This window comes from Saccoglossus kowalevskii, chromosome 18 (assembly GCF_978046115.1).
Source record: "Saccoglossus kowalevskii chromosome 18, keSacKowa6.1, whole genome shotgun sequence".
Taxonomy (NCBI): Eukaryota; Metazoa; Hemichordata; class Enteropneusta; family Harrimaniidae; genus Saccoglossus; species Saccoglossus kowalevskii.
In genome coordinates, this window is record NC_140658.1 from 21,555,418 (window position 1) to 21,568,936 (window position 13,519).

The following is a 13,519-nucleotide window of genomic DNA, read 5'->3' on the forward strand; positions in this document are numbered from 1 at the left end:
GAGATGTTTGACACTTGAGGGCGCTTCTGTCGCAGGTACTGTGTGTATGGCTCTAAAACTTAGACAACGAGTCTTGAGAAACAGTGGCGGATCCAGAGGGGGCCAGGGGGCCATGCACCCCCAAACGCATGACGATTCATGTCATCTGGATTACGCATAGCTTCTCTGCTATTTACGCTCCGTATATTTTAAGCGTAGCTTGGACCCCCCCCCCCCAATATATTTTGCTGGATTCGCCGCTGTTGAGGAATATATCGTTTCCAGTCAATCATGACCAAATACGTGGACAGATTTTATTTTAATATCAATGCCAAAGAAATATAATGACAAGAAATGTTAAAGAAATTATTAATCATGGAAAGATCCCCAAAAATACTTTCGTGTTTGTCGAATCCCACGCGATGCTTGTCGCTACTCTGTCGCTATGACCTTTGTTTGCCCTGTTTTTACATTCTATTTCACGCATAACGCGGGATCTCGCAGTGAACGGACAATGATCTATCGTGTTGGTTTGAGTTCAAAGCTTGCTTTCAAGTTTTAAAAAATTGTCTTTTTGCTGTTGGTAAATCTTTTTAGCGATTTTATATAGTTTAATATCCCATATGTTTCTACGACTTAGTTCATTGAATTCATAATCTGTCAAGTTATAGCTGTGTGGATTGGAATTGATATGGATGTCATCATCATGTGATATTCCAAACAATCTAGTTAACATTTCTTTAGAGGTTTTGAAATCCTCCATAAGACCAATAAAACCAAACTTTTGTTCTAAATTTCGTTTCGCAACCAAGAAATGTTTCTTTTGAATGGCAGGAATTGTGTGGGCATCCTTTAGCTCTACTCCACCGCAACAATCCTCAAAAGTCGTGTCAATCTCTGGAAAGTCACCAAACTGCAGGAGACGTACATAAAAGTTGTCCATGTCTTGGAAATGTAACTTTGACGTTTTCAGCAAATAGTCAGTAAGATTGCTGGATTTTGTCACGTACTTTCTGCAAATGTCATGAACATGGAAACAATCGGTTTTTCTCGTGTAGAAATATGTTGAGAGAAGTCTGCTGATTGGGTCTCTTATCCACGTGACATAGACGAACGGACGCTCGGGGTAGGCATAGTTATGAAGACCGAATGTTCGTTTGGAGTAGAACAATGTTTGCGCGGAATTTCTTCGGGAATGTATTGCTTGCTGGTACAGGTCTGAGCAGTGGGACACGCGGGTTTCCTTTAACGCAGCGCCTGTTTTCAATCGTGAAACGCCGTTGAGGACGCTCTCCACCGAGGTACCGCCAGCTTTTGGTAGATGGACAAACGCTATGTTCGCATTTCGGTACTCCTTGTACGAGCGCGAATCGCTTATGTTCTTATACAGATAAAAGTTGGCGAGAGGTTTCCTGCCGATAGATGTGTGATTCAGACAACATCGAATGTATAACATGGAAATGTCGCAGTCAATATAATTTAGTTTTCTCTGTGCGCGGATATAAGCAGAGGTGACATTACAATTCAACACTGGGCAAATAACATCGGTGGTGGGCAACGACGTGGTATTCATTAGAGATGATGCATAATTTAGCCACGATTTTCGGGTATCCACAACAAACAACCCTTCTGGTGATTGGGTGATTATCATAGCTGAACAACAAACCACAACTACGATTGCCGCCAACTTTAATAGACGAGTCTTGCTCATGACGGCTAGCGCCCACTGTGTTGTGAATGACCTATTCCTTCGTTTCAACTTTCCTTATCAACCCTGTCGAAATAGAAAATGAAGCATATGGTTAAATTGTAATTATATTCTAGCAAGTATTTTAAACGAGTCACAAAGCGACGAGGAAAAATATCACGAGTAAAACTACGCGATATCACGGAATTGCCGTGTAATAACCTTTTTGTCTCACGTGGCTTCACGATCTATATTAGCCTGCTAGGTCGCGTGCGTTGCGCCCTCTGCGGTGCTCCAAACCCAACACATGTCTGATGTTCGCTGGTTCCCGGCGTCCTTTGCGAATGGCAGGTAGGACGCAGGTAACTAGTAATCGCCATATTGTTCCATTAGGGCCGGTTTTCCGGCCGGAAGGAACGCGACTGGGTGACGTAATTTGAAAACATTCCAAGTTCCGATTTGCGTAAACGTGTCTGTAATGCTACAATATAGCCATGCTCATACATACTGCCTGCTTAGATTTACAGATTTGATATGTTCTGTGCAAATTTATAACAAAAGAAACAATTATTTTTATTCGCCCAACTTTCGAAAGCAAAAGGAAACCCCTGAACGGCCACGAGCGTAAGCGCTGACGTCAGGTAACTAAGGGAAATGGAACAAGCAACGAGAAAGTGATGTACCAATCAGAATGCCAGAACCGTTACTAGTTACCGGCCATTCTCCTTCCCAGAGTTCCTTGCGGTTAGATCACCGAAAGTATCTCTGCCACCACACACCGCCATTTTGTGGTGAAACACCACAAGACTTTTACTACGCGTATCATTTGCGTATTTTTGTTATTGGGTGGCTTTCGTGTTGATTTATTCCTACTGGAAAACAAGTTTTAAAATATTTCGTCGATAGCTGATAATGATTTTGTCGTAAACACACTGAAAACGGTGAAATAGTTATAATTTACAAAAGAAAATAATTTCATCGCGGAATAACGGTTGCTAAGGTGTTACTCGGTTCATCAAGCTGACGGCCCTGTCGATCGCTAGGCGAAGACATATGAAGAAAGGAAAGCACTTCGTGGTATTGACAGCGAACACGTTCTATTGCCACTCCGTTTGTGCCAAGGAAAGTAAAAGTATGGGCTTCTCACTATGAAAACAGCCAGAATCTACAAACAACGCGCACACTTTAGTTAGGTTCGAAAATCGAACACTTGCATTGCAATGTATTTGGTACGCGACTTTGAAAGTAGTACCACTGTGACGCATCGACCAATCAACAACAAGCATAAGTAAGCAAATAACACCGAATAAACGGCAAGGTAAAGACTATGTCTAATTATAGTAAATACGTACTGCGTGCGTGACTCGAACCGGCGCTCGCGTACGGCACCTAATCGCCTAGCTTCACGCCACTACACGTCTTCCCCTCGGCCACCGGGCATCCCCAATAAAGGATGCTTAATAACCGAGCTTATTACGTGCAGAGAACGTGAAACCCGTCCACGCGATACGCGCCACACAGCATGGCCAGAATGCGGCAAAGGCCTTCAGATCTGGCTGTAGTAGGATGGTGAAAGTAATGGTACAGCATTTTAACAGTGAATAAGTACTGAGAAATAATTTTTAAACTCATAGTTGCTGTCGACATAGGAAGTAAAGTAAGCAAATAACACCGAATAAACGGCAAGGTAAAGACTATGTCTAATTATAGTAAATACGTACTGCGTGCGTGACTCGAACCGGCGCTCGCGTACGGCACCTAATCGCCTAGCTTCACGCCACTACACGTCTTCCCCTCGGCCACCGGGCATCCCCAATAAAGGATGCTTAATAACCGAGCTTATTACGTGCAGAGAACGTGAAACCCGTCCACGCGATACGCGCCACACAGCATGGCCAGAATGCGGCAAAGGCCTTCAGATCTGGCTGTAGTAGGATGGTGAAAGTAATGGTACAGCATTTTAACAGTGAATAAGTACTGAGAAATAATTTTTAAACTCATAGTTGCTGTCGACATAGGAAGTAAAGTAAGCAAATAACACCGAATAAACGGCAAGGTAAAGACTATGTCTAATTATAGTAAATACGTACTGCGTGCGTGACTCGAACCGGCGCTCGCGTACGGCACCTAATCGCCTAGCTTCACGCCACTACACGTCTTCCCCTCGGCCACCGGGCATCCCCAATAAAGGATGCTTAATAACCGAGCTTATTACGTGCAGAGAACGTGAAACCCGTCCACGCGATACGCGCCACACAGCATGGCCAGAATGCGGCAAAGGCCTTCAGATCTGGCTGTAGTAGGATGGTGAAAGTAATGGTACAGCATTTTAACAGTGAATAAGTACTGAGAAATAATTTTTAAACTCATAGTTGCTGTCGACATAGGAAGTAAAGTAAGCAAATAACACCGAATAAACGGCAAGGTAAAGACTATGTCTAATTATAGTAAATACGTACTGCGTGCGTGACTCGAACCGGCGCTCGCGTACGGCACCTAATCGCCTAGCTTCACGCCACTACACGTCTTCCCCTCGGCCACCGGGCATCCCCAATAAAGGATGCTTAATAACCGAGCTTATTACGTGCAGAGAACGTGAAACCCGTCCACGCGATACGCGCCACAAATTATTTAAAATGCTGTACCGTTAAAATGCTGTACCATTACTTTCACCATCCTACTACAGCCAGATCTGAAGGCCTTTGCCGCATTCTGGCCATGCTGTGTGGCGCGTATCGCGTGGACGGGTTTCACGTTCTCTGCACGTAATAAGCTCGGTTATTAAGCATCCTTTATTGGGGATGCCCGGTGGCCGAGGGGAAGACGTGTAGTGGCGTGAAGCTAGGCGATTAGGTGCCGTACGCGAGCGCCGGTTCGAGTCACGCACGCAGTACGTATTTACTATAATTAGACATAGTCTTTACCTTGCCGTTTATTCGGTGTTATTTGCTTACTTTACTTCCTATGTCGACAGCAACTATGAGTTTAAAAATTATTTCTCAGTACTTATTCACTGTTAAAATGCTGTACCATTACTTTCACCATCCTACTACAGCCAGATCTGAAGGCCTTTGCCGCATTCTGGCCATGCTGTGTGGCGCGTATCGCGTGGACGGGTTTCACGTTCTCTGCACGTAATAAGCTCGGTTATTAAGCATCCTTTATTGGGGATGCCCGGTGGCCGAGGGGAAGACGTGTAGTGGCGTGAAGCTAGGCGATTAGGTGCCGTACGCGAGCGCCGGTTCGAGTCACGCACGCAGTACGTATTTACTATAATTAGACATAGTCTTTACCTTGCCGTTTATTCGGTGTTATTTGCTTACTTTACTTCCTATGTCGACAGCAACTATGAGTTTAAAAATTATTTCTCAGTACTTATTCACTGTTAAAATGCTGTACCATTACTTTCACCATCCTACTACAGCCAGATCTGAAGGCCTTTGCCGCATTCTGGCCATGCTGTGTGGCGCGTATCGCGTGGACGGGTTTCACGTTCTCTGCACGTAATAAGCTCGGTTATTAAGCATCCTTTATTGGGGATGCCCGGTGGCCGAGGGGAAGACGTGTAGTGGCGTGAAGCTAGGCGATTAGGTGCCGTACGCGAGCGCCGGTTCGAGTCACGCACGCAGTACGTATTTACTATAATTAGACATAGTCTTTACCTTGCCGTTTATTCGGTGTTATTTGCTTACTTTACTTCCTATGTCGACAGCAACTATGAGTTTAACAACAAGCATAAGATCGCGTGGTGGCAGAGATATATTCGTAATAGAACTCTGCCTGGGGAGATTGGTTACCGGCCTCTTGTGGCTTGGTACGCCATGACACTTGAGGCGGGAACCAGCCAAATGTCTGATGCCGTTCCGCCGGCGAGGGCGCTCCTCACACCTAGATGTCAGGCTAGATGTATATGTGCTGTGGGACAAATAGAGTTTTCAATGTGCGTAATGATAGCAAATGAATAGTTTTTCATATTTGATGAGTCGTCGAATTTGGATAAATATTTACTGTACACGTTCCATGCGTGTACTAAATCATCACTATATTCTGTATCCGTACCAACCACTTAATGTGTGTAGATGACATTGTTATTTGTAAGTTAAAATGTGTATATTATGATGAAAACTGGTGTTTTTACTAATGTACAGGTAAACTTAATGCTGGGAAATCAAAATATATATTTTTATTCTCTCTGCGATCTGTCATTATCCCTATTCCCTGCGTTTATTTTGATCGACCAAAAGTTTGTGAACAAATATGTAGTATATACGGAAGTTATTGTCGACCTTCTGACGATTGCAACAGCGATATTAAGCATCAAATGAAATGAAGCCTATCACGAAGAATTTCCGATAGTTCGATTTTTCGTTGGTTTTATTCAAAGCACTCTGTTCTACGTATTTCTTGCATATATAGTCAGTATTTTCTAAGCATGTGAATGACATACGTTTTTTGAAATTTGTGTATCCTCGGGGGCGGACATCCGGGCATTTTCTACCGCCTGGCAACCCTCGCGGTGAAAACAAAGACCAAAAACTCGCAGAAAACGGTACTTTGCAATGGTTGTTGAGAGTTCCCTGAACAGTGTAACAAGATTAGCCCTACATGTGTAACATATATGAATTTGGTTGTTCAGGATTACTTCAAAGTTGAGTTTGTGTTGTTTTCTCGAGTTTTCACCGGCTCCACCGGCGTTCCACAGCAGCGCGCACAAAGCCCATAGAAATACGTGGTGCAGTGGTGCGCGTCTTAGCAACGTAGAACGTCAGTGACGTAGCTCCGCCCCCGAGGATACAACGATGCATTTCGATATAGCGCTAGCATAGGTAAGCCTAGAGCTGATCTCAAATTAACAAATTACCATTCTACTACTTTCCTATATGAACATACAGCATTCAGAATCGTAACTGACATTAATAACTTTCAAAAACTAAAAGGGCGATACACCGATGATACTGTTTACACAAACACGTGTACAGTTACGGCTAGACAGTCGACAGTCCCTGTGGCCTAATGTGTCAACCTAAATGATTTAACTAAATGCATGCCGCAATGTGTTTTAGGAATGTCGAAGGCAAGCGAGGGTCGTAAGGTCCGAGGGACTGTTATTGCTATTAATAATTATGCATACTTACGGCTCTCGCTAGAAATTGCCTTCAGTGTTTTGCTAACAAATCATTAGGCCAGAGAGGCTGGCGAGAACGGTGACGACAAGTGTTGCGAAACATTATGAGGTGCCGTTTGTGTTTTAAATTACATATTTAATTACACATTATATTATATTATTTGTATGGTTTAATGGTTTAACCATGGTTTAACCATATTATATGTAATAAGGTACACTTATCACAAAAAATTATTTATCTATCATGCATTCCCATATTAGGGAAATGACGATTTATTTATTATCATAGATACTTTTTAAATTCGTGCATTAATAAACAAACCAGGACTCTATGTTATATATAATAAATTTTACAGCCACCGTTATATATACAACCATTTGTGATGAATAAGTATCAATAGACTTGTTTGGGGTTTCCGAAGTTCCCTGGTTGCTTAGCTGCCTGTGCGCGAGGGAAGGAGGGAGCGGTCGAATCGACGTGGATTCACTTCCGGTCAGCATGAATACACTGTTTTAGGCAGTTATTTTACTCTACCAGCTGGCAGTTTTGTACCGCACATACTGATTCTGTATTGTAACACCCAACTTGAAGTTACCTTTGAAAGTTCACAAACTTGTAATATATTATACTATGAATATATTTACGTATTTTAAGTTCATACACTCAAAATGACTAGAGAGGATGTGTAATTTATATCATGTTGGCATCTGTACTTTGTAAAATATATCCGGGTGTCAACATACAAGCATGTGTAATCAAATTACGAAAAACTGATGCAAACCCGCTCACGGATGATCGGTTGTGAAAACAATTCCCCCCCCCCGCCCTCTTTCTGTTGCGAGCGCGTTCAGTAACGTGGCAACTAAAACGCCCGTAAATCAAAACTCGTCTATTATTTGTAAACAGTTGTTTATATAACTGAAATTACACCAGCCGGTCTCAACTTAATGTGACCCGGGAGTAGATAGCGCGATCGTTAGCAGTAAACTATCATTTACTGCCATGTTAAAACTCGTGTTTTAACCTGGCTCAGCCGTTTTCACCAACCATATACATATAGCAGGATTCTTCAGGATCTGTAGTTTCTGTATAGATTATCTAAACGCAGTGAGTTTCATTCAGAAATCGATCATTACATGACACGTTCTTTGCGCTCATCACCATGTAAATAAAGGTCGTGCCAATTTTATAACTTGACCTTTACTCACAGCAAGACCGTGACTGAGTGTCTGAGACATCGAGTAAAATTTGCCATCACGATGATGATCTCCTCGCTGTGCTCGGCGCAAACGTCTCGTGTAAATTCTGTCAGTGATGTTATAATAAAAAAATTACGATACCCAAATATAATAAACGGAAGGTTTTCGAAAACAGCAAATACCTTAGTCGTGGCCGACTTGAGTTAGCATGTCTCTTCTGTCGTGTGACACAGAAAGCATGTGACGTCATCGCACTGACTTGTGCAGCTGGTGAACGCTATTTCACTGAACGCTAATAAAGCTAGCGAGCGAAAGAAAAAATAATTGACGATGCAAAATGTTTGCAATATTGAATTGATAATTAACAAAAATACAAATACTCAGCCAACCAAGTGTTTTTTAGGCAAAATAGTTAACATTGAAAATATATACATTTCGATAATATTTCGACTAAAATATTATTTTTGGCCACAAAATCAACCCCGTAGCATATTTGTGGCAGGATTTATTAGTTACATCGCAAACATGGTAAAAACCAAGACTCATTTACAGAAATTATTTTTAAACCAAAAAAATATTATTTAGGCAAAGTAAACCAACATTAAAACATTAATGTTCTTGTGATTTATTTATCGTTGCGAAAATTTTGTTTCAAACGTTATTTGTATTGATCTGAATTTCTGAATTTTAAGCGTGTACCATAGCGTTCGATAGCTTCCCCAGCGTTCGCTGGTTTAACACAGGTCACGCACAGACACGGCTCCGACATCGCCTTTGCTTGGTATGTATATACGAGGAATGCCATTGCGTCAGCCATAGTTCATAGCCTTATACCGTGTTCACACGTGTGCCAAAAAGCCGGTGTAGAGACCAGCTTTATAGTTAAGCCGGTGTTGAAACACGTATGAACAAGATAAGACGGCGGCACGCCGATTTAGTTTAAGACGGCCTTAAATGGCAAGTCTCCACTGGCACCCCGTACTAACAGAAACGGTTTTAGCACGTCACGGTGTGAACAATAACGCCGCCTTAAAAAGCACGCCCTCAGTGTCAACCTCGCTCTGGACTCCCATTCTATGTTGCTAAGGCGCGTACCTAATCTCCCAGGCGATATATAGAAGATAATATGTGGTAATCGTAGTCCTAAGTAACTATTAAAAATAGCTAGACGTTTCGAGCAATGGCTCTTTATCGATAGCATAGAAGAAAAAATACTCCAGACAGAGTTCTATTTCTACGAATATATACTTTCGGTGATCTAACCGCAAGGAGCTCTTGGAAGGAGAATGGTGCGCACCAGTGTAACATGTATTTCTATGAGCTCTGCGCGAGCTGCTGTGGAACGCCGGTTGAAGAGCCGGTAAAAAAAGCTAAAATTGAGAAAACAGCACAAACTCAACTTCGAAGTAATCCTGAGCAACCGATGATGCACATATAGGGGTAATCTTGTTACACTGTTCAGTAGAGTTTCATCAACTATCCCAAAGTACCGTTTTCTGGGAGTATTCGGCCTATGTTTTCACCGTGAAAATGCCCGGATGTCCGCTCCGAGGATACACATATGAACACAGGACCAATTAAAACTACTAATAACGATTGTTTACCAGGCTCAAGCAGACTCTGTGGCACACGTGTGTTAAGTCGTAATATTTACGACAACATTAGTTCATGTCAAGGATACTGTATAACTTACATGTCTCATACAGTGTATGTTACACAATAAAACCAGAGGTACATTACTTGGGGTTTGCAACGCGCATAGTACACTCTCCACACAGAGGGCGCTCGCTCCCAGCATGCTTCACGCTCACAAACGTGAAGCATGCTGGGAGCGAGCGCCCTCTGTGTGGAGAGTGGTATAAGTGGTGACATCATGCCAAGATCCCATTCAAGTCTCACCTCGTAGATAGCGAGACTGATGCTACGACCTTCTGACATGACATGACGGTTTGTAATAAAACAATAAAACATGTAACACCACATTCATAGTGAAAAAATGTAATACATCGAAAATGTACAGAAAATATAGTTATCGTAATTCGTCATATCGTGAGCAGCTATTTTGATCCACCTGGTCATCCCAGTACCCTAGTTACCTCGGGCATGCGCATTCGCATTTTTCTGAGTTGGAACGCTTACGCGAGAGCGAGATTAAAACGGGATCTTGGTATCATGTCACCGTAGTTGCAAACCCCAAGTAATGCACCTCTGGTTGTATATATAACGGTGGACATAGTAATCTAAGGCAAAGGTATTGTTCTCCACGTAATGAACGGGCTATTGGGGATTAATTTTGATGTTTTTTAAGTAAAAATAGTCAGATTGCTCAAGCCCGTACTAAATTTGAAGTTGAATTAGCAATTTATGATGAAAACATTTGCAAGTTATTAGAGAAATGTTAGTGCTTGATTGTCAATTGCTTGGGAAAATTTATATCTCAAAAGTAAATATTCGTGGTATAAGTCTAACTGGACCGAAAGTGGCATTTGTTACGACTCCAAATATCCAAACATATTTTAGTAAATATAGATAAGAGATATAATTCTTCATATAATACTACGCAAATAAAAACAAATCTGTCTAATATTATATAAATAATGGGGTCTGGGGAAAAACCTATATGACTGACTTTCACCTGTATTGACATGATAGATATATAGATAGATAGATGTTTTATTTGACACAAAATTTAGTATGAATGAAAAAAATACAATAAACCAATGGTCAAGAAAAACACAAACAAAGAATAGACTAAACTAAAGCTAGGAAATAAAATCAATAAATTTTCCCAAGCTATTTATAATGAAGCTATCTTTAGTGCCCAGAAAGCACTTGAATATATATTGGATATGTCGTTGCTATATTGCAATATGGCAGCCTTCCTTCCGGGGTTTGTTACGTGTTAATAAAAATGTTAAATCACGGCGATACGTAAACAATATTTGATCATGTGTTTGAGGTAGCGTTGATTCGTGATAAAACCAATTTAGATGATGGATTATATATACTAATTATCTAAATAGGAAAAATTTTCCAATGTACTCTCCATCTCTAATTCTAACTTTAACCCGACCCATATCCTCTATTGCTCCCTCAAATTATTTGTATATGCCCCTCTTGAGGACACCTTTAGTTATCTAGATGAGCAAATACAACTGAATTTTGGGACTGGATGATTAGGGTTAGAGTTAGTGTAAATAGTGGTGGTACATTGGAAAGTCTTTCCTATCAGTTTTTACTGTATTTGTGAGATTGGAACGTAACATCCTCGACGGATCTATCTATATAAGCCTAAACGCACTTCTCGTATCTCGCGATACAAATATCAATAAGTAGTAAGTAGAGTGATGAGTTAAAATGAACAGACCCAGTTAATATTTCAATGCTGGCAGTCCGATACAGTACTGTTAATTTTTTAATAATGTTAGCAGTGAAATGAATTAGTGTGGATGAATGATAATACCACAAAATGGTATAGTCAATGTCGTCTAACTGAAAACCAAATTTCGTAATGGCACAGTCACGGTAAAACATTATCGAATGAATCAATCCGTGTGAATAAATTATTTGTACGTCGAGAATTTATATTGCCATTTGCGATGTCGATTTCAAGGCTAGGACCACTTATGTGAAATTGTAATAATAAAAATTGTCTTTTCCTTCCCCCCTCCTCTTATCTCCGAGTCCCCTTTTCACAGTAACTATTGTAACCAATGCTCGTTATCAACAGTTTATTTGATGTTTACGATTTCTCGCAAATTTTAATCCTTGAGGTCATTCGTGACGTGTAATGATTACAGGAAACACCGAGATAAGAGCTAAGGATAGAAGAAAAAAGACAAATATTTTTTTATATTGTCTAAAATTTCATATATGTAATTCAAACTTCCTGTCCTAAGACGTCCTTTGATTACAAAACGACTCATGCCTTTCGAGCTCGTAACCTAGCACGCCGTCGACATACATCACTGCTGCGATGCGCAATGTTCATTTCATGATGTCATATAATTCATCTAGCTGACTCACGAGAACCATAGTTAGAGTTGTCGATTTCAACATCAGAGCAGGTACTCAATGCCCAACTATTTACCAGATCAGCTACCAGTCATGAACATTACATTGACCGAAGCACTCATATGAGTGAATTCGGAGAGACTGTGGCGAAAAAACCAGCAGATTCACTGGCGTATATGTTGGTTTGCTAAAAATATTTTACCTTCTATTTGCGTATGATTTGATTTGATAACGTGATTGGCTTACAGAGACTATTAAATGACTTACCAGGATACTCAGCTAAATGGAAACTTAAAGTAAATACAAACAAAACCAAAATCATAGTCTTCGGCAGAACTGGTACCTTGAGGCAATACGAGAAATGCTACTATAGTGGAAAAATACTTCCAGTTGTATCTTCTACTTGGGCATTTTTCTCTAGTGGCCGTTGGTTTCTGGCTCAAAAACAGCCTTGCTGAACAAGCATGCAAAGCGTTGTTTGCTTTAAAATGGGTTTTTATCCAAATATTGACGTACTAGGTTATATGACAATTTTTGATTGTAAGATATTACCAATATTAATGTATGGGAGAGAAGTTTGGGAGTTTGATGACGGAAAGAATGTCGAAAAGGCGCATCGAAAATTTTGTAAATGTTTTGAATTTGTTTTCCGATACCCTGTCATTTATGGAGAATTAGACAGGCTATCGTTAATATATTTAAGGAACTCGCGTATCATTAAGTATTGGTTAAAAATTCTGAATCGTTGTATTAATATATCAAGGCAGAAAATAAAGTTAAATGCTGGGCTCTACAAATCAAAAAGCTATTGATTTCATGGCGGTGGGTTTGTTTAGTTAATTTTAAAATAGGGAGTTGACGATGTTAATTACTTGTTGACACTTTTCAAACAGAGAATTCGCGATATGTATATACAAACATGGGCTACAGATATACAAAATTACTCAACGCTTGACAAGTACCAGGACATTAAGGTACATTTTTGTTGTGAAAAATATTGATATCTCTTATTTAAGACGATAAGCTGTGGTCTATCCGATGTCAGTTGAGATCATCATCACTCAAACTTCGGGTGGAATCGGATCGGAAATTCAATACTCCGAAGTACATGAGAATATGCAAATTATGTAGAGTGGGCTTGGTCTTGATTCATGTATACGCCTTATACAAACTAACGATTCTAGAGTTTTATCACAACGCGCTAATTTAGTTTTGCGTGCTTTTAAGAACAGGAAATCGATAATTGACCAGTTGTAAACCACCAAATTGTTCTGGATAATTTCCCTTTACGTGTCTGTTAATTTGTCTTACTTTGTACCATGGGTCCGTTGCTATAGTACTGAATAAGGTATATATATAGTGCATAGCACAACGCTCGGGCGGATATGTTAGCCGGTCTCTAATCTTCTGGTCACATAACCATCGCTCAGGTATTCGTTTATTTTTGCACGCTAGCCTTTTTTGTTGTTTTTACAGATTACAAATTAAACACATTTGTACGTTTTGGTATGTCG

At 40.6% G+C, this 13,519-nt stretch overlaps 1 protein-coding gene across 1 annotated transcript; it reads right to left on the bottom strand.

The window, feature by feature from the left end:
* Positions 1-279: 279 nt before the first annotated feature.
* Positions 280-8,221, bottom strand: LOC146731674 (uncharacterized). The gene is made up of 2 exons (XM_085492788.1): positions 8,174-8,221; positions 280-1,753 (listed from the first exon to the last, which is right to left on the bottom strand). Exon 2 carries the CDS (start codon positions 1,688-1,690, stop codon positions 518-520), a length of 1,173 nt encoding a protein of 390 aa, XP_085348914.1. The 5' UTR covers positions 1,691-1,753; positions 8,174-8,221; the 3' UTR covers positions 280-517.
* Positions 8,222-13,519: the final 5,298 nt, after the last annotated feature.